Source organism: Rhinatrema bivittatum, chromosome 18 (genome assembly GCF_901001135.1).
Source record: "Rhinatrema bivittatum chromosome 18, aRhiBiv1.1, whole genome shotgun sequence".
NCBI classification, from domain to species: Eukaryota; Metazoa; Chordata; class Amphibia; order Gymnophiona; family Rhinatrematidae; genus Rhinatrema; species Rhinatrema bivittatum.
Genome location: NC_042632.1, coordinates 1,017,494 through 1,039,983, shown reverse-complemented (window position 1 = coordinate 1,039,983; position 22,490 = coordinate 1,017,494). Strand labels below are relative to the sequence as shown.

At 46.8% G+C, this 22,490-nt stretch overlaps 1 protein-coding gene across 1 annotated transcript in view; it reads left to right on the top strand.

Annotated features, from left to right (window-relative positions):
* Positions 1 to 22,490, top strand: part of LOC115079628 (dedicator of cytokinesis protein 2-like) — a 991,955-nt gene that overhangs the window by 686,031 nt on the left and 283,434 nt on the right. The window contains 2 exon segments of the mRNA XM_029583335.1: positions 2,485 to 2,585; positions 7,770 to 7,828. Of these exon segments, the coding sequence (XP_029439195.1) occupies positions 2,485 to 2,585; positions 7,770 to 7,828 (160 nt within the window).

Below are 22,490 nucleotides of genomic sequence, written 5' to 3'. Positions count from 1 at the left end.
TCTGCTGTCCGAGAGGATGGGAGGGTTCGGAGGAAAAAACCCTAACCCAAGCTTTGTGTTTAGGAGGCTTGTGTCCCCAAGAAGAAAAGTTACAAGAAAAGGTAAAGAACAGCGGTGTACAGCTCCACCACCTTGCTGCCATCTTGTCTCCTCTTTCCAGCCTTTTGGCTTGCTTTTTATAAGAAACACACACACACACTAAAGAATATACCCCTTCAGTTTACTTCTCCCCAAAACTTTTGAAATTCTAAATTTCCCAAAGCAATACTTACCGATCCTCTTAAGCCACCAGCAAGATGATCCTCTCCTCTCAGTGCTCCCAAAGGTTTGTAGGTTACTGAGCTCTTCCCCTGCAATATATCTTGTTCTTCTAAGACAAGTTAGTACAAAACAATCCCTTTGGTGGTTTACACTTCAGTTAGCCTGAGTGACTCACTGCTATTCTGTTTATCAAATGCTGTCACCTACTCAAATCAATCATACTACTCTAACACCTTTTCAAAGTGAGTAACTGACCCTTTTCAACCTTTTTACTTAGGTTTGCACAACTCTAGGGTACTACTTACCTTGAAGGACATCCACAGTCTCTCTACTTCTTACAGATTCTGCAGAAAGAGTTCTCATATCCACAGCTAGTGGATTAAAATGTATGAGCAACACCTTACCCTTTCTTCTCTCTTTTTGGATATCTTTAGCCAGATCTCTGTCTAGTTTCTCTGTCTTGTATTCTTACCCAGAAAAGTATAAACCTAAATGGCTGTATTCAGTGGGACTTGCTTCCTGCTGATTATCTTGGCTAAAGTTACCCTGGTAACTTGCCACTTGCTGTACCACCAAATATGGACATCCTAATTTTTAAATAAGATTGTAAAGATTCCCATCACTGAGAACAGAATCATGTGACTTCAGATGAAGGTACTTAGGTAAGCTCAGCAAGGAGATGTCTGGTGCAATTAGCCATACCGATTAGGCCGATTTATTTGTTTTACTGCTTTATTCCTCTCAAGATGTGCATCTCATGTGAGTATTCATATATTGCTGACTGCATTCATTCCACATATATACCTCTCCTAATCATCATCAGCCAATGAAGCATCTTGGTAATTGATCTCTCCAAAGGCAGTCACTGTAATGCTGCATCATGAGGTCATTTTCTCAAAATGTACATACAATATACAGCTGCTGATCTCTGCACTAGAGCCTTCATAAGGGAAATACTTCTTAAGTTATGTAGTGTACAAAAACAGCGTGAGCCCCTCTTGCTGTGGCGCACGTGGCACAGCCTTGTAGGCAGGCCAAAAGGTTAGCGCCAATGGCAAGTGAGGGCATCCAGTCACGGGCCAGATTGAGAGGTGGAAATGGAGCTGAAAACTTGGAACAGACTGAAGGATAAAGCAGATTAGACTTGGAACCAAAATGAACCAGGAACTAGGAAACCTCAGATGAGAACCAACAGCTCTTGTTGGTCTCTGGTGTAGCAATCCAGCCCTTTCTGACTGACCATTTAGCGCAGACAAAGGACTGAAGACTGAGGACAATACACAGGAACTGAAGGCACAGAACTCTGAGGCTGAAGACTGAAGATGCTGGATATGAAGCTGAAGACTAAAGACACACGACACCGAGGCTGAAGACTAAAGACAAAGAGTCCAGGCAAGACGAGGACAAGGACGGACCACAGACCAAAACAGGGACTCTGAAATCTGGAACTCGGAATAAGACTTTAAAAACCATGGAGGCAGACTTCTGAAGGCTTGAACCAGCAACTAAGTCGAAGACAGGACCACAGACCAGGAACAGGACTTATGAACTCAGGAATAGGACTCTGAAGACTTGTAGCAGGACTCAAGACTGAAAATACCAGATGAAAACCATGGAACAGGACTCGGAATACTTGGACAGGACTCTGAAGACAGCAGAAATACAACCAGGATCTGTAACTGGGTCAAGACGACAAGACCATAGGAAACAGGAGACCACAGGAGACCTTGCGAAGGCAGCATAGAAGCATTTGAAGAACCCTTTTATAGAGCTGCTAGCAATGACGACATCCAAGGTCACCACAGGCTTTTCCCGCCACACGCCCTTTAAAAGAGGTAGAGACGTGCATGCATGCGCCTAGAGGACAGCCTGTCAGCAGTGTTCAACCACATGTGTGACCGGTGGCAACTTCCTCTGTCGCAGGAGGTGGCAGCACAGGTCCAGCAGCGTCGGCGGCATTCAGCCGCATGGATGACCGGCGGTAACTTCTACTGCCGTGGAAGGCAGCAGTATGGGTCCGGTGTCATCGAGGTGAGCTGCTCATGGGCCTAACCTGTGAGCGGTGATTGTGACAAGTTAAATCTGCAAATGTTATCTGAAGTCTTGGTTTGATTTATACAACTGTGTAAATTTTATTACAATATATTGTAAATATTGATTGTTTACAGTTTACATTTTCTATAAATTATAACCGACTCACAGTTTCTAATTTTTAATTTTCAGCTTTGGAATAATTATTTTCACCTGGCAGTGGCTTTCATTACCCAGGATTCCCTACAGCTGGAAAACTTCTCTCATGCTAAGTACAATAAGATCCTGAATAAGTAAGTACTTGAGTGAGCAGTATAAACTCATATGTAGCTAATATGTAGCGATAGTTACTGTTCCTTGTGAACCGGGGTGATATGTATATTATACAGGAACCTCCGGTATATAAATTATATTAAATAAAAATAAATAAATAAGATGCTTTCTTGTCTTTTCTATACATGGACTGTACTGAGTTCCCAGGAAGAAAACCAGTTCAGAATATATGTGCTAGAATTAGAGGCTAGAGAAGACTTAACTGAAAGTAAGATTTTCCTTTTAAAATCACTTAGAGGGCAATTTTCAAAGGGATTTTTGTGTGAAAAAAGTGTTTACCTACCTAAATTGCCTGTCTGAAAATAGCTCACTTTGTATGTGGGTAAATCTATCTGTTTGGCTTCATTAGGCACATCCTTTTACCCACATTGTAGTGGAGGCATTTTCAGTCTGGGTTTAGGTTGGAGATAAAACTAAGCACACATTTTTTTAAACTTTTTATTTAGCAGACGGTACACATGTCCAGTATCATACAGAGTAGGTATTAGATACAGTAGGTTATATGAAAGAAATATTTTACAGGAATATCAGCACAGGAGCCACATAACTGGGGTCAAGCTTCAGCATGTACAACATATAACTAGACTTTAAACCATGAGATATCAAACTTCACTAAGTAAATATTCCCAGAATTTCCCCCCAATTTTGTCAAAGTTCTCCATCTTCTCACACAGTGAATATGTAATTTTCTCTATAAAAGCCATATCTATCAAGTGCATCTTCACTGCAAGATGCTTGGGGCACTTTTCCAGAACAGCACAATAGTTCACAAAGCTGCATGTACACAGTGATTAATAAGAATCTTGTCCATAGCTGGAACTGACACTGTAATATCTCTCCAACATCCCAGCAACACCAAATTGGGCGATAGCCTAATCTATTGTTCTATATCCTCTCAAAAGGGGGGAAAATACTAAAGGACAGGACCACTACACATGAAATTTTGTATCCCTCTGGCCCCAACCCCAATATAATGGAGAAGCAGATCTAGAGAAAGCAATGAAGAATATGGGATGTCTATATACACAATGCAAATGTTTGATCATTAGGTCCTCTTGCTTGAGCAAATAGAAATGGAATGTGCTGCCTGCCATATCTCATCCCAATCTGTATCATCTGATGTTATCTGCAAGTCTTTGTTCCATTTCTGGATCAAAGTCAGCATTACATAAGAACATAAGAACATGCCATACTGGGTCAGACCAAAGGTCCATCAAGCCCAGCATCCTGTTTCCAACAGTGGCCAATCCAGGCCATAAGAACCTGGCAAGTACCCAAAAAACTAAGTCTATTCCATGTTACCATTGCTAGTAATAGCAGTGGCTATTTTCTAAGTCAACTTAATTAATAGCAGGTAATGGACTTCTCCTCCAAGAACTTATCCACTAGGGGGCACTCCATGAAGTTAGCATATGGCATCTTTAAAACCCTTGTCGCCCCTCGTTCTCCTCCTCGCCCCGCCCCTCAACCCCAATTTTATGCATTTACTGCCCCAACCACCCCCCAAAACATCTGCTAACTTATCTGCTCGAGATGACACAATCCCCTCCACGCCTATTCATTACCTTGTACAAAATTATCTCCTTCTCAAAAATTGACAACTTTGTATATAGTTACTAATATATATATTTATTTCAGCAGTTATGTACTCTCTTCTTAATGTTATGTACCTTCTCTTACCAGGCTATGCAACAAATCGTTCCATGTATTTTCTCTCTCAGCCCTGTATATAATGTATTTATAATGTATTTATAGTTATACTCCATACTGTACATAGTTCATCACAGTTTACTGTCTGCTTCCTTGCCTTATCTCCTCTGCAGCTTATGCTATGTCCCCTTCCCCACACCCCTGTTCATTGTATTTCCTTTCCTCCTTTTTAGTTCCAATGTAAACCGACATGATGTTTGCATACTAATGCCGGTATATAAAAGCCTTAAATAAATAAATAAATAAATAAATAAATATATGTTCTATGTAAACCGATACGATTTGCAAACGGTTATCGGTATATAAAAACCTATAAATAAATAATAAATAAATAAATAATCGGAGAAAGTTCTTTTTCATTCATCACACAATTAAACTCTAGAATTTGTTGCCAGGGGATATGGTTAGTGCAGTTAGTGTAGCTGGGTTTAAAAAAAGTTTGGATAGGTTCTTGGAGAAGTCCATTACCTGCTATTAATTTAGTTGACTTAGAAAATAGCCTCTGCTATTACTATCATCAGTAGCATGGGATAGACTTAGTTTTTGGGTACTTGCCAGGTTCTTAAGGCCTGGATTGGCCACTGTTGGAAACAGGATGCTGGGCTTGATGGACCCTTGGTCTGACCCAGTATGGCATGTTCTTATGTTCTTAAGTCCACAGAACAGGTGCTGCCACAGAAAAGGCACATTCTCTCGTAATTGACAATCTTAGAGGTAGATCTTCAAAAGTACGCTGGATTTTATAAGATACGCGCGTAACCGCACGTGTCTTATAAAATTCGGGGTCGGCATGCGCAAGGCTGCGCAAAATCGGCAGCCTACCCGCGCCGAGCCGCGCAGCCTGCCTCCGTTCCCTCCCCCCACCTTCCCCTCCCTTCCCCTCCCTAACCCCCCCTCCCGGCCCTATCTAAACCCCCCCTTACCTCTTACCTTTGCGCGCACCGGCCGGCAGCCCCGCTCCCTCCTCCGGTCCCGGGGGCTGGTCCGGAGGCCTCGACCACGCCCCCAGGCCGGCGCCACGCTCCCGGCCCACCCCCGAAACGCCGCGGCACGCCCCCGAAACGCTGCATAGTTTCGGGAACGCCCCTGAACATGCCCCCTCCCGCCCCTTTTCGAAAGCCCCGGGACTTACGAGCGTCCCGGGGCTTTACGCGCGCCGGCGGCCTATGCAAAATAGGTGCGCCGGTGCACGTGGGCCTTTTAAAATCCGCCCCTTACTGTCTTCACAGTTGGCACCTCAAGGAGTCCCATCTCCTGTGTTATGAGGTTCTTAGTTGGTTGGTAAATATGAAGAAGAAAATTAATGCACGGAAAGGGAGAAGTGCTAAGAAGTTTGTGCTTCAAGACGAGAATCTTGTATTGAATCCTGTACCAAATAAGCAACCATTGAAGATGATGTAGCATAGGAGAAATTTGGTCTGAGTGTCTCATTTCACTGACTAGATGTGCTATGGAATTGAGAAGTTGTAAGGGTTTTATTGCTGCATCCAAAAGCCCAAGGTATATAATGTTGCAATAATCCATAGTAGGTAGCATAGCACAGAGGCTTGAACAATCAATTTAAAATTGTTTGGTTCAAGCAGAGTCTTGAGGTCATGTTGGACTCTAAGTTTGAAAAAGCCATTTCAAATTACACCCTTAATATGCTGATAAAAAGATAGTTTAGAGTCAGTCAGTACACCCAGACTTCTTACATAAATTGAAATCGGGAAATCAATGTTGTTCCAAACTATGGGCAACCAGAACACTGAACAACCAAAAATTCTGTTTTTGTAACATTTAGAGACAGTTTGTTATGTTGGAGCCACTATTTTATGGTTGTCAGACAAATTCCAATACAACTCACTGTTTCAGCCCATGTGGAGCTTGTTTTGATATAAAACTGGATATCATCAGCATATATCCGATAGCCATCACAAAGAGTCATTAGAATCTTACAGATTGGAGCTAAGTAAATGTTGAAAAGTAAAGAAGATAAAGCAGAACCCTAAGGGACACCTGTAGTATTAGTAAATCAAGGAGAACCCTAACCCCCCATTATGACCTGAGATTGCCGATCAGAAAGATATGATGTAAACCAGGACAAAACCAAAAATTGGACACGCAACCTGGATGCGCAGCCAGATGCACTTGCACAAGCCAACAGTCCTGAAGAGGGCAGCCTAACACACAGGAAAAAGCGTGCAAAAACAGCTTTAGGAGAACAGCCTAAGAGCGAGGCCTAGCCCAAAATGGCTGCTCAATTCGCCAGGCTGCCCATGTCCCTTAACGTCTCTCGGGGGCAAAATTGCACGTCAGAATGCCACGCCGAGCGCGGAGACCAGGGAAAGGAGGAAGCCCTACCAAAAAACCCTCCTCTGTCTGTATTTTCTTTTTTATCTTTTTTTTAAGCTTTACCTGAGTTTAGCCCATTCCAGCTGAATACAGAGAAGGTCTCCGGCTGCAGAGAGAGAGGGCATATACCATCCCCACTTCGCTCGGCTTCCTGCACCTGCTGCCTTTCAGTTGTTTTAACAGCTAAGTCCACGCCAACTGACAAAACCAGCTACTGGACCAAGGCACTCATCTGAAGGTCCATGGAAATCACCACAGGAATTCTTAATTGAGGGAGAGACCATTTGGTATCACCACAGAAGAGCAGGGCAAATTAATTTTCCTTCGTTCTTTCGCCTTCTAAAACTTGAAGCAATCCCCAGTAGGGAGATGCACATCCACCATCTGCTGGAGATGGAGAATACTGGCAGGCTGATGTCCCCTATTTTTCCAAGTGTTTTAAGTTGTTGAACCTCCATGGGGATTTTCAGTTACTTTTAGATGTGGGAGTTTTATTTCACCCTCCCTATCTATTCAACTTTTAAGTTCCTGAACCTTAAAGGGTAGATGTTGTCTCCACTAACCTGCAAATCATCAGTATCTAGAGGAGGAATGACTTACAGCAATCCAAGGGAGAAGAAAGAGAGAAGGGAGAAAGGAGTTGGGATGGACCCCAATGAGGTCTATCAATATCTACTACAGATTAAAGACTGAATCAATTGGCTTTAAAATCTTACACTTAAGTAACACTGTAAGAAGTCACAAATTTATCTAAAGCATCTGTTACATCGAAAAGTGAACTGAATCTCTGTAAAGATCATTTTCATCATTTTATACTATATTAGTAATAAGTACTGTTGGAAACTGTATAGTGACTGTCGCTTATCCATGCTGTGGTCATCACTGCTGTTTACAAGATACTGAACTGGGACTTACGTGAATGCAATGCAAGGACCTTGAAAGTTACCTTTCCCCTAACTCAGGGAACCCAGTAGTTTCAGATATTTTAACATTATGAGAAATTTACCACCTGAAACTGTGATTTGAAAAATGGCTTCTGGTAGCACTCTCCGGCAATGACCAGCCCAGGGGTAATACTTTCTTTTGCTTTATCTTTCTAGATATGGGGATATGAGATGCTTGATTGGCTTTGCTATCCGTGATATGTGGTACAAGCTGGGTAAGTAAAAAGAAGTCTTCTCTTCAGAAGAATTTGTGCATGACAAAGGAAACATTTGTATAACAGATCAGCCATGATATCTGTTGTAAATGTAAATGGTAAAGAGGATAATGTACTAATGGTTAACATCTGGGATAACTTCTGGGTAAATTGTGAATTACCTGGCTGCAAGAGGAGGGAAATTCAAAATCTCAAATTTATCCTGGTAAGTCCTGAATTTAGCCACAAACCATCTGAGTATTGATCCCTAAAGTAACATGTCTAAAAAAAGCCCTTACTTCCTGTAATCAGTAACTGTCCTCCCTCCCATACCAACTAGAATCAGTGAAAGTTCTTCTAAACCTCACAACATTGCCCAGTAAATGCTCATTCAAAAAGCCAAGCTTATAACTTCCTTCTAAAGGATAGAGAGTGGAGCACTCGAATTTCAAGAGTGAGTTTCACAAGATCGTGGAAGAACAAACAAAGGTAGTATGATGAGTAGTGTCCAGTTTGGCCAGTAAGAGTGGAAAAACCACTACCAGAGCCTGCTATGTGTAATGCAATTTAGCTTGTTCTTATAAGGCCTAAAATTTAACATCTGCCTCAGACCAAATATTAAGGGGTAGATATTCAAAAGCCATTTAGACGGATAACATAGTGAGTGTGTTTAGAGGTTGTTTGTGTGGAGCCCATCCTGTTCACGGCAAAGAGGGAGCAGGTCTGACGTACTCCATTGCGGCAAAGAAGGAGCAGGAGCAGGCCCCTGCATGCTACGTCGTGGCAAAGAAGGAACAGGCCCTGGTGTGCTGCATTGCGGCAAAGAAGGAGCAGGAGCAGGCCCCAGCATGCTGCATTGCAGCAAAGAAGGAACAGGAGCAGTCCCCAGCATGCTACGCCGCGGCAAAGAAGGAGCAGGAGCAGGCCCTGGCATGCTATGTCACGGCAAATAAGGAGCAGGCCCTGGTGTGCTGCATTGCGGCAAAGAAGGAGCAGGAGCAGGCCCCAGCATGCTACGTCACGGCAAAGAAGGAACAGGCCCTGGTGTGCTGCATTGTGGCAAAGAAGGAGCAGGAGCAGGCCCCAGCATGCTATGTTGCGGCAAAGAAGGAGCAGGCCCTGGTGTGCTGCATTGCGGCAAAGAAGGAGCAGGACCAGGCCCCAGCATGCTACGTCGCGGCAAAGAAGGAACAGGCCCTGGTGTGCTGCATTGCAGCAAAGAAGGAACAGGAGCAGGAGCAGGCCCCAGCATACTACGTCACAGCAAAGAAGGAACAGGCCCTGGTGTGCTGCATTGCGGCAAAGAAGGAGCAGGAGCAGGAGCAGGCCCCAGCATGCTACGTCGTGGCAAAGAAGGAACAGGAGCAGTCCCCAGCATGCTGCGTCGCGGCAAAGTAGGAACAGGCCCTGGTGTGCTGCATTGCGGCAAAGAAGGAGCAGGAGCAGGCCCCAGCATGCTACGTCATGGCAAAGAAGGAACAGGCCCTGGTGTGTTGCATTGTGGCAAAGAAGGAGCAGGCCCTGGTGTGCTGCATTGCGGCAAAGAAGGAGCAGGAGCAGGCCCCAGCATGCTATGTCACGGCAAAGAAGGAATAGGCCCTGGTGTGCTGCATTGTGGCAAAGAAGGAGCAGGAGCAGGCCCCAGCATGCTATGTTGCGGCAAAGAAGGAGCAGGCCCAGGTGTGCTGCATTGCGGCAAAGAAGGAGCAGGCCCTGGTGTGCTGCATTGCGGCAAAGAAGGAGCAGGACCAGGCCCCAGCATGCTACGTCGCGGCAAAGAAGGAACAGGCCCTGGTGTGCTGCATTGCGGCAAAGAAGGAGCAGGAGCAGGAGCAGGCCCCAGCATACTACGTCACAGCAAAGAAGGAACAGGCCCTGGTGTGCTGCATTGCGGCAAAGAAGGAGCAGGAGCAGGAGCAGGCCCCAGCATGCTACGTCGCGGCAAAGAAGGAACAGGAGCAGTCCCCAGCATGCTACGTCGCGGCAAAGAAGGAACAGGAGCAGTCCCCAGCATGCTGCGTCGCGGCAAAGTAGGAACAGGCCCTGGTGTGCTGCATTGCGGCAAAGAAGGAGCAGGAGCAGGCCCCAGCATGCTACGTCACGGCAAAGAAGGAACAGGCCCTGGTGTGCTGCATTGTGGCAAAGAAGGAGCAGGAGCAGGCCCCAGCATGCTATGTTGCGGCAAAGAAGGAGCAGGCCCTGGTGTGCTGCATTGCGGCAAAGAAGGAGCAGGCCCTGGTGTGCTGCATTGCGGCAAAGAAGGAGCAGGACCAGGCCCCAGCATGCTACGTCGCGGCAAAGAAGGAACAGGCCCTGGTGTGCTGCATTGCGGCAAAGAAGGAGCAGGACCAGGCCCCAGCATGCTACGTCGCGGCAAAGAAGGAACAGGCCCTGGTGTGCTGCATTGCAGCAAAGAAGGAACAGGAGCAGGAGCAGGCCCCAGCATACTACGTCACAGCAAAGAAGGAACAGGCCCTGGTGTGCTGCATTGCGGCAAAGAAGGAGCAGGAGCAGGAGCAGGCCCCAGCATGCTACGTCGTGGCAAAGAAGGAACAGGAGCAGTCCCCAGCATGCTGCGTCGCGGCAAAGTAGGAACAGGCCCTGGTGTGCTGCATTGCGGCAAAGAAGGAGCAGGAGCAGGCCCCAGCATGCTACGTCATGGCAAAGAAGGAACAGGCCCTGGTGTGTTGCATTGTGGCAAAGAAGGAGCAGGCCCTGGTGTGCTGCATTGCGGCAAAGAAGGAGCAGGAGCAGGCCCCAGCATGCTATGTCACGGCAAAGAAGGAATAGGCCCTGGTGTGCTGCATTGTGGCAAAGAAGGAGCAGGAGCAGGCCCCAGCATGCTATGTTGCGGCAAAGAAGGAGCAGGCCCAGGTGTGCTGCATTGCGGCAAAGAAGGAGCAGGCCCTGGTGTGCTGCATTGCGGCAAAGAAGGAGCAGGCCCTGGTGTGCTGCATTGCGGCAAGAAGGAGCAGGACCAGGCCCCAGCATGCTACGTCGCGGCAAAGAAGGAACAGGCCCTGGTGTGCTGCATTGCGGCAAAGAAGGAGCAGGAGCAGGAGCAGGCCCCAGCATACTACGTCACAGCAAAGAAGGAACAGGCCCTGGTGTGCTGCATTGCGGCAAAGAAGGAGCAGGAGCAGGAGCAGGCCCCAGCATGCTACGTCGCGGCAAAGAAGGAACAGGAGCAGTCCCCAGCATGCTACGTCGCGGCAAAGAAGGAACAGGAGCAGTCCCCAGCATGCTGCGTCGCGGCAAAGTAGGAACAGGCCCTGGTGTGCTGCATTGCGGCAAAGAAGGAGCAGGAGCAGGCCCCAGCATGCTACGTCACGGCAAAGAAGGAACAGGCCCTGGTGTGCTGCATTGTGGCAAAGAAGGAGCAGGAGCAGGCCCCAGCATGCTATGTTGCGGCAAAGAAGGAGCAGGCCCTGGTGTGCTGCATTGCGGCAAAGAAGGAGCAGGCCCTGGTGTGCTGCATTGCGGCAAAGAAGGAGCAGGACCAGGCCCCAGCATGCTACGTCGCGGCAAAGAAGGAACAGGCCCTGGTGTGCTGCATTGCGGCAAAGAAGGAGCAGGACCAGGCCCCAGCATGCTACGTCGCGGCAAAGAAGGAACAGGCCCTGGTGTGCTGCATTGCGGCAAAGAAGGAGCAGGAGCAGGCCCCAGCATGCTACGTCATGGCAAAGAAGGAACAGGACCTGGTGTGCTGCATTGTGGCAAAGAAGGAGCAGGAGCAGGCCCCAGCATGCTATGTTGCGGCAAAGAAGGAGCAGGCCCTGGTGTGCTGCATTGCGGCAAAGAAGGAGCAGGCCCTGGTGTGCTGCATTGCGGCAAAGAAGGAGCAGGACCAGGCCCCAGCATGCTACGTCGCGGCAAAGAAGGAACAGGCCCTGGTGTGCTGCATTGCGGCAAAGAAGGAGCAGGAGCAGGAGCAGGCCCCAGCATACTACGTCACAGCAAAGAAGGAACAGGCCCTGGTGTGCTGCATTGCGGCAAAGAATGAGCAGGAGCAGGAGCAGGCCCCAGCATGCTACGTCGCGGCAAAAGAAGGAACAGGAGCAGTCCCCAGCATGCTACGTCGCGGCAAAGAAGGAACAGGAGCAGTCCCCAGCATGCTGCGTCGCGGCAAAGTAGGAACAGGCCCTGGTGTGCTGCATTGCGGCAAAGAAGGAGCAGGACCAGGCCCCAGCATGCTACGTCGCGGCAAAGAAGGAACAGGCCCTGATGTGCTGCATTGTGGCAAAGAAGGAGCAGGAGCAGGCCCCAGCATGCTATGTTGCGGCAAAGAAGAGCAGGCCCTGGTGTGCTGCATTGCGGCAAAGAAGGAGCAGGACCAGGCCCCAGCATGCTACGTCGCGGCAAAGAAGGAACAGGCCCTGGTGTGCTGCATTGCGGCAAAGAAGGAGCAGGAGCAGGAGCAGGCCCCAGCATACTACGTCACAGCAAAGAAGGAACAGGCCCTGGTGTGCTGCATTGCGGCAAAGAAGGAGCAGGAGCAGGAGCAGGCCCCAGCATGCTACGTCGCGGCAAAGAAGGAACAGGAGCAGTCCCCAGCATGCTACGTCGCGGCAAAGAAGGAACAGAAGCAGTCCCCAGCATGCTGCGTCGCGGCAAAGTAGGAACAGGCCCTGGTGTGCTGCATTGCGGCAAAGAAGGAGCAGGACCAGGCCCCAGCATGCTACGTCGCGGCAAAGAAGGAACAGGAGCAGTCCCTGGCATGCTGCGTCACGGCAAAGCAGGAGCAGGACTCAGCGTGCCACGTTGCAGCGAAGAGAGAGCAAACCCTGGTGAAAGTGAGTCTGTGTGTAGAGGTTGTTTGTATGAGAGACTGAGAAGCTGTTGTGTAGGGTGTGTGTGTGTGTGTAAGACTGCAAGCCTGTGTGTAGTGTGTGTGAGAGAACTTGTTTGAGGGTGGGTGTGTATGCCAGAGAGAGGGAGTTTATGTGTGGAGAATGTGAAGAAATGTGTATATGTGTGAGAGATTGTGAACTGGTGTACGTGAAAAAAGGATTGTGTGCATGTGATGGAGCTTGTTTTTTTGTGAGAGAGATGTGTGTGTGTGTGTGAGAGAGAGAGAGAGGGAGCAAATGTGCAGAGATGCATGAGAGAGAGATGTAGCTTTTGTGAGGGTGTATGCATGAGAAAGGGAGCTTCTGTGGGTATGGGTGCAAGAGAGAGAGGGAGCCTGTGTGACAGCGTGTGTATATGTGAGTGAGAGATAGGGAGCCTGCATGAGGGGGTGTGTATGTGCATGAGAGAGAGGAGCCTGTGCATGTTTGTGTGAGAGAGAGAGAAAGAGGGAGCCTGTGTGAGAGGCAGTACTGAGAGAGGGGTCAAACTCTGGAAGTGGAGATAGAGTGGAAGGGGAGAGATAGCGGAGGGTGGAGGAGTTGGGAGGTCTGAGAAGGCAAAGTGAAAGGAGACTGGCCATGGGAGGGGGGGGGGGCTAGATACATTCTTACAGTGAGCTTCTAGGGAAATTCTATTCAAAATATTTAAAACTCTGCATCTTTAAGTAATAGGTTTTTTTTCTGTATTACATTTTAAATTAATCACTTAAAGACTGTCATGTATATTGTGTTATTTTGACCAATATAAAGTTTGCAGAATTTTCAATTTTCGTGCACAGATTTTTAAAGTTATGTATGCAGAATTCTCAATTTTGTGTGCAGAATTCCCCCGGAGTAGTATATGCCACTTTACAAGAATTCTTTATAAGAATACAAAGCATCCCTACATTGTTAAAAGTTGCTTTGTAGACCTGAGAGTTTGGGATTGGCTGGTGTGCTGCTTGTCTGAGATCTGCACAGCTTGCTATTAAACCAGCTTAACTCTCAGCAGAGGTGTTGCATAGATGTGCTGTACTGTCCCTGAATCTGCATTCTCGCTCTCTTCCCTATAGAGATTTCAATGATGAGTAATTCACTCATGGATCTATTTGAAACACCATAAGAATAATGGAGCATGCTGGACATGGCGATGATGTTGACCTGAGAGCGTGCTCCTTTCTCTCATGCCCTAGGGGCTTGCGGGGGTTTCATAAATCAGCCCTTTTTATGGGTTCATGTGGTGAGCTATCGGGGAGCTGATGGCGGGATACTCTAAAAGAACGGGCAGGGAGAAGTTTGGTGGTGGCAAGGACAAGATGGCACTTGAAGGTCCCGGGGCTGAAGGCCTATCGGAAGCGATGGTCAGAGATCTTACCTGCATTGTGTCAGTGGCGTTAGCAGACCAGCTCCAACAAATCCAGTCCTCAGTGGATGAACTCTGAAACAAGGTAGAGGCTAATACTACCTCGTTGAATGTGGTACAAAACACACTGTCAGTTCATGAAGAGTGCATGGGAGCTCTGGAGTCTGGTGCAGCAGAGGCCCAGTTTTGACACAAGTCCCTCGAGGATAAGCTTGAGAACTTGGAAAATCATAGCAGGTGCAACAATTTGCGCATAGTTGCAGTTCCTGAGATGGTGCATGGAGAGGAGCTCACGCCAGCTGTGTGAGAAATGGCTCCCGGAGTATCTACTATTGAGCACAGCTGACAGGCCGATCTTGGTTGAACGTGCGCATGGGCTGGGTCTGGGGCACCCCGATCAGCAGTGACTGCCCCAAGTTATCATCTGATATTTGAACTATACAGTTAAAACGAGAATTCTGATGGCGTATCGCAACAAGCAGGAAATTATTTATAAGTAAGCTAAGCTGCTGATCTTTCCAGATTTTTCGAGCAAGGTTCAAGCTGCCTGGAAGGAGTTTACACCATGCTGCATGCAGCTTTTCCATCAGGGAATAGTTTTCACTACAATTCCCTGCGAGTCTGAAAGTTTTCCATAATGGTGGATCTCATCTGATTGCCATTCCGAGGAAAGCTAAAGGTTTTTTGGACAAATTACCTGAATTACAGTACTGGCTATCTTACTCTAAGCAAATGTTGTGGGTCTAATTTTTGATAGACTTTCCTTCAAGATGTTCTGAAGTTTGGCAGTTAACATTCTTTAGCCCATCTGGTTTTGCAGCAATATGGCAACATAGGGATCCTGTTTATATGGAAGGGTTATGGTGAGCCTCGCTAATTATTCCACTCTGACTCTGGAATTTAATGTATCATGCTTCTGGGTTTCCATCTGGGCTGCTCCTTGTACCCTTGAGCTGCAGGACTCCCTTCTGCTCCCTGAGATACAGGTTTATTGCTTAATGGCACCAATCTGAGCATTTACTAGGTGAGAGCAAACATCTTTAAATGCTCTGCGTGCTTGTTGCGTTCCCTGTAGGCCCCAGAGCCCTCGGATAGAAGTGAACGCCTTCCTGCTGGTGAAGAGAGAAGGGTCAAATCTCTGCCAGCCAATCAGGGGGACTACTTCCATCTTAGGGATAAGAGCTGTTTTTGAGTTTCAGTGTTTAATGGGGGAATGGGGGTTTTCTTTCTGGATGGGGTTTGTATGGATGTTTGATATGTGTAGTATTGTTGAATCTGAATATATTCGGACCTGTGTGACCAGAAGTTTATTTCATCAATGGAATTCTTCTGGGAAGTGAGAGGACCTGGGTGGGGAGTCCTCTCTTTCTTGGCTAATACTGATGCTGCAGAGGTTCACATTCCATTTTGGCCATATGTCTAATATAATCTTTTCTTCAGTTAATATTGATGGCTTGCATTTCGCTATTAAAAAGGAAAAGCTCCTCACAGATTTGCGTAGACGTGGGGTGCATGTTGCCTTTCTTCAGGAAACTCACCTGGAAGAGGGCGAGCATTTAAAGTTGCAACACGATTGGGTGGGTCATTGTTCTTTTTCTTCTTTTAATTCCTGACAACAGGGTGTGGCCATTTTAATGAATAAAAATGTTGATTTTAAGAAAGAAAGCGAGTTTTCAGATCCCAGTGGCCAATTTGTCATGGTGGTGGGGACTCTCCAGAGACAAATGGTAGTGTTGGTCAGTTTGTATGCACCTAATACTTACTCCCATAGTTTTATTTCTACTCTTGTAGCCAAAGCGTCCTCATGGGATGGGTATGCTGTCATCATGGGCGGTGATTTTAATGTGCTTGATAATCCCTTAGTGGACTGCAAGCCATCTAAAACTCCAAAGAAGAACCAAGCTGATCTGGGGGTGGGCTTTGTGTCTCAGGAACTGCAGTTAATTGACCCTTGGCGAGCCCTACATTTAGAAGATCAGGAGTATACTTTTTTTCTCATGTGCATAATATATACTCTCGTCTTGACTACATTCTCCTTACTGAATCCTTTTTTAAATAAATTAATGGCGAGTGAACTCCTTGATGTGCCCTTTTCTGACCACACCATGATGGTAACTACACTTGCTTTGGTGCCGACTCTCCAGGTCAGTTTTGTTGGTCCATGCATCCTTACCTTTATAATGATAAACAATTTGCAGCTTTTCTTAAAGATAAGCACGGGGTCACGTGAGGTGATGTGCTAGGGAAGACGCGCTCTCCCGTAGCTCCGGGTGCCACGGCCGGAAAATTGCCGATACTGACCGCAAATCTCAGCGAAACTACGTGGGATACCAAGTAGACGTGTTGGCGAATGTCGATTGTCAACTTTATGCACAAATCGCCGCAACCTATGGCTTCCAGAAGCGGGAAAAGAGACAAAGAAAAAGAGAAGGGAAAAACCGCGGACCCCAAGATGGCGACTGGCGCGAGCGACGCAGGCCCGCCTCCACCTCCCCCCTTAACCGTGGAAATCCTGCAGGCCACGCTGGAGACAACGCTGGATATAAAGCTAGCGGGGATCCAACAACAGCTAGCGGAGGTAAAAGCTACGATTTCTGACTTTGGCCCGAGGATGGACACGTTAGAAAGTAGAGTCGTGGGGGTGGAGGAAGGGCTCAGTGAGCAAAGTACGAAAGCCTCAGCTACGGAGAAAGCGCTGCAGGCCTGTCAGTAAAAATTAGATGATCTTGAAAATCGCCTACGGAGAGACAATTTAAGATTTCTTGGCTTGCCTGAACAGGTGGATGACCAAGGCCTCGTGGCGTTTTTGGAAGAATGGCTCCCGGAGGCTGTAGGTCTTAAAGAGCTCCGGGGTGTGCTTAAAGTTGAAAGAGCGCACAGACTGGGGAACAAACGCCCGACGGATCCTAGACCCAGAGTAGCGATTGCAAAGATTTTGAATTCAGCCATAAAACAGCAAATATGGTTGGCATACAGGAAGATCCAGGAGCTGACATATAAAGGACATCGAGTCCGGATTACCCAGGATTATTCGGCTCAAGTTTCTCAACAGAGAAAACATTTCACGCAGGTTTGCTCTAAATTGTTTGAACATAAAATACGCTTCGCACTACAGTTCCCAGCCACACTTCGGATCTGGCAAGATAACACAACCTACACGTTTCGTGATTCGGAGGAAGCTATGAAGTTCTTACAACCCCGGCTGAGTGACTCCTCAGTGCCTCCACCGTGATTTTTGACTTTGGCGGATTAAGACCTTGGCTCAGTATTTTATGAGTAGGAGTACAGCTGGCCTTACCAGAGAGGGCTTCAGCTTGGAAAAGGCGACGGCTGGCTCGCTGGGATTTTGACTTTCCTTTTGGTTCCCTGCAGGGACTCGTCTGTGGGTGAAGACCCTATTGGATACCCACGTTAATCAGTTCTTTCAGAGTTCGGCCATGGTGTATGCAGCGGATCGGACTGTTTCGATAGCTCTTTTGGCCGTGGCACCCGGACACCTTATACGGTCCCCCTGATACGACACCACATCTGGGGATGTGGGGCCGATCATATTCTTTGCCTCAGGACACTGGGGACTCTTTGGGGGGAAGGGGGGGGATAGGGGTAAGGGGAGGGTGGGAGAGGTCTAGGGTTCTGTTGGGTTATCTCTGGTTCAGAACACTATGGGGGGTAGGGGCTGGGGTGGTGGGTCCGGGGTGGATGACTGGCGGTGTGTGTGGACGAATGTATGGGGTGATTTCACCGGAAGGGGCCTCGGTGTTTTCCCGAGAAGACTTGGGTGGATTGTGTAGGGCGGAGGCAGCTGGGACCTCTGACCCTGGCCATATGCTAGGAAAAGTTTTCATTACTGTTCCTATTTGGTTAACATTATGGTCCGACTAATCTCGTGGAATGTACATGGTCTTGGTTCACCCATTAAGAGAAAAATTTTTTATCTCACCTCAAAAAGTTACAGGGAGACATAGTTTGTATTCAGGAGACTCACTTAACCACCAAAGAGTCTTTGAAACTTCAAAGAGATTGGGTAAAGACATGTTTTTATGCAGAGGCCCAAAATAAAAAGGCGGGGGTGGCGATACTCATTAATAAATCCACGGATTTTGTATTGTCACATTCTATTTCAGACCCTGAGGGCAGATATGTGCTTGTAATTGGTCAATGGCAGGGTCAGCGGGTTACTATTTGCTGTATTTATGCTCCCACAAAGAACCCACAGTGCTTTCTTCAATCCCTGAACGGTTATACCTCTTGACCCATAGGGAGGGCCTATTAATGACAGCAGGGGATTTCAACTGTGTGATGGATGGTACTTTGGATAGGTCACAATCCAGTGGGCGGCAGTTACCCAAACGAGGAGAAGGGGTAGAAAGGGTCTGTTCCCAATTGGGAGTCATTGATGTATGGAGGACGCTGCACCCCTCGGATAGGGATTATACTTTCTTTTCCAACCCCCATGGCTCCTCCTCCCGTATCGACTACATATTAATAGATGGGGCAGTTTTCCCGAAAGTGGTTAAAGCAGATATTGAATTACCAGTTATCTCGGATCACTCGCCAGTATCCTTGCAATTGAACCTAGGTCCCAGGATTGCTGGACTAAATTCTTGGAGATTTCCTGCCTCTCTTAGACAGGATACAGATTTCCAAAGCTTTCTAGAGGACAAATGGCGGGACTATGCACAGAACAATGCCCAACACGTCAGCTCACCGCAGCTATTCTGGGAGGCGGGTAAGGCTGTCCTACGGGGCGAGATCCTGGGCTATACGAGCGCTAGGTATAAAAGAGTGAATGCAGATATTTTAAGGTTAGAAACCCTTACAAAGCAGGCTAGGAAGACTTGGCTTTCGAGTCCATCAGAGGACGGGAGAAAAGCCTATTTCAGTGTTCTCAATCAATTAAATACGTTGCTCCATGTACGTGCGAGCAAGTCTCTACAGGTTGCCCAACATAATTACTTTAGATATGGGAATAAAGCGGGCAGACCATTAGCGAACCTCATACGTGCGTCCCGCCCGAAATCTTTCATCTACACTATGAAAAACGTTCATGGACAGCCAGTGACTACGGTTAAGGCTATCGGAGAGATATTCCGGGCCTTTTATTCTACTTTGTATAAGGCAGATTTAGCCCCCCCAGACTGCATTGAACAGGATTTCTTCTCCGATATCCAGTTACCTAAAATTAACGCCCAACAAAAAGAATTTTTAAACCGCCCTCTCCAATCTTATGAAGTACTTCGGGTGGTTACATCCATGGCTTCTGGGAAGGCGCCTGGCCCGGACGGGTTTTCATATGATTTCTATAAATTGCTTAAGACACACATCGCCGTTCCTCTGACGGAATTTTATAAAGATGGTCTGGTACGCGGCTGTTTTTCCCAGGATTTTAATAAAGCACATATTATAGTCCTTCCTAAACCAGGGAAAGATCCGCAAAAACCTGAATCGTATAGACCAATTTCTTTACTTAACAGTGATCTGAAGATCTTGGCCAAAGTTCTGGCAGACCGACTGGCTTTGATTATTCCTACACTGATTTCGGAGCAGCAAGTGGGGTTTGTTCAAGGGCGATCGGCCACTAGTCATATTATAAAGCTTATCTCTGCTTTACAAATTTGTCAGCAAACAAGCACGCCTTCGCTGGTAATCGGCTTTGATTCGGAGAAGGCGTTTGACCGGGTCTCCTGGCCATACATGTTTTCTGTGCTGAACAGGTATGGGTTAGAGGGGGATTTTGTACGATTTCTCCAGCTACTGTACGCGTCCCCACTGTCCCACATTATTGTGAATGGAGTCAGCTCCGATTCTGTACAAATCCAACGGGGTGTCCGCCAGGGATGCCCCTTGTCACCTCTTTTATACATACTCACTATTGATCCGCTTTTGAGGAAGATTGAGGCACACCAGCAAATCCTGGGATTTGTAAGAGCGCAAGGGCGGTTTAAAGTTGCAGCCTTTGCCGATGATGTTCTGGTCTTTTTGTCGCAACCTAGCACTTCCCTACCTCTGTTATTAAATTTACAGGAACATTTCGGCTCTTTTGCTGGGCTAAAAATAAACAGGGACAAATCAGAAGCTATGGATGTCCTGGGCAATTTACATGATGCATGGGTAGGCCCATTTCCCCTTAGATGGGCTTCAGGAGAGCTTAAATACTTAGGGGTGAAAATACCTCGAGACTTGCATGACCTTTATAGGTTGAATGTACAACCCCTTTTGCAATACACCCACAATACACTTGGTCGCTGGAAGACTCTCCCCTTATCTTTGAAAGGGAGGGTGCATTTATACCAAATGGTGATTTTACCCAAATGGCTGTACGTTTTACAGATGGTACCTATCATACTCTCCTCACAAGATATTCACTCGCTTCATCAAGACCTTCGGACTTACTTGTGGGGCGGGAAGAAAGCACGTATCTCCTTACATAGTCTACAGTTACATAAGCAGAAAGGGGGTTTAGGCTGTCCAGATTTAGTGAAATATAACATGGCCTGCATGTTGCGGTTTTTACAGGACTGGTTATGGGAAACTTCACATTACACACCGTATTCTTTGCTAAAGGCCTGGTATGGGACTCCCACCCTTAATTCTTTATTACACATGAATGATTCCGATGTTCCACCACAGCTTAAACACCATTTGTTGGTGATCAGTTGTAGGAAAATCTGGTCACAGCTTTGCAAAATCACTGGGCAACCTAGGGGGATTACTCCTTTGCTTACCTTGACTAATAATTCATACTTCTACCGGGCACACATGGGATAGCCTTCAACGTTGGCGAACAGCAGGTCTTACTATATTTATCAACTAATTCACCCCATTACGGGTCGGTTATATACCTTCTCTGAGCTCCAACAGCAGTTCCGACTCCCAAATATAGATAACTTTGCATATTTACAGATTCGACATTTTATGCAGTCTAATAGCTGCAATTGGACGCAGATTTCCACCACTGAAAAGCTGCGAACTATTTTTACAACGCGTCCTAACAAACGGCCTACTATTTCCCAATATTATAAGGAGTTGGGTGAGGGGCTCTCCGATGCCAGCTTGAAAAGATTATATAATAGATGGGAACAGTGGCCTACTTTTTCTATGCCTTCTGCTACCTTTTTCAAATGTTTCTCACAGATTGCTTCCAGTTTCCATCACAGAAGATCTGAGAGAGACTCAGTATAAATTTTTGTGGCAAGGCTTTTGTTACACCTGTACAAGCCTTAGGGCTGGTATTTGTGACTCTCCATATGCCAGAAGTGTGGTTCGTCCCTGGGAACCTATTTCCATGTTTTTGGGACTGTCCCCACCATACAGATTTACTGGGAGGAGGTACGGAAATTTTGTGTATCCCTCTGGCAACAACCAATACCTTTGGACCCCTCTTTGTGGCTGTTTGGGACTCCGCCAGCTACATTACCAAAGGGCCCTCTGGGTACTTGGCTGTTGAGATTCGTGGGCCAAAGCAGCCCGGTAGTGGGAAGAAGGGAATTCCTGTCGTTGTTGGTTGGATGCTAAGGGTCCCTCGTGGGATCTTTGGTTTAAGCTTATGTTCCGGCTGTGTTCCCATGAACTTTATATATACAAACAACAACAACTTTCCCAGAAATTAGACGTTGAGACACTATGGGAGCCCTTTTTAAAGTATCTTCAACCTCGGCCTACCAGGTGCTAGAGCGTAACCTGTTTCTTTAGCTACAGATGGCTCTCAGGTCACGGGTCATGTTTTGGGGATGTAGGGCTTTAGTGAAATGCCCCTAGAGAGACCTGTATATCTTCCTCAGGTTCACACACACACGACACAGCGTGACAGTATTTTCTGTAGTGCCACCCACCTTGGCCCATATTATATTTTTTATATTATACTTTACACAGGGGAGGGGGGGGTTGGGGGGGAAGAAGGGGGGGGTAGGATTGGGATATGGGAGAAAATATGAAAAGTTGTTTTGTATTCAGGCATGGACAGTTTCGGATACCACACACTCAGGTACGGTCCATGCATTGTACAGGGATGTATGGATGCCTTTTGGTATGGGATGCCTTTGGTGTTTGATGCCTTTTGGTGTTTAATGTTTTATTTATGGTACATCCTGCTGAACGGTATCTGGCTGTTCTCCATACTCTGGTACATTATTATCTGATTTCCTGGTTCACATTCCTACTTATCCACCTGTTGTTGCTATTTCGTTGTTCATTGTAAGTTGCATTGTAAGATTTACTGTATGAAACTGTTGTTGTTATGTTTATGCCTGACTGCAATAAAATAATTATAAAAAAAAAAAAAAAAGATAAGCACAAGGAATATGTAGAATTTAATTGAGACTTGAGACTGATTCCATACTTTCTGAATGCTGCTAAAGCGCTCATGCGAGGCCACATCATTGCCTATAGGGGCATACAAAGAGAGAGAGGAACAAAAAAATCTTGACACTCTCAAAAAAAATAATGGCTGTGTGCCGGGTGCATATGACAGATCTTGGGTAGACCTCTGAAG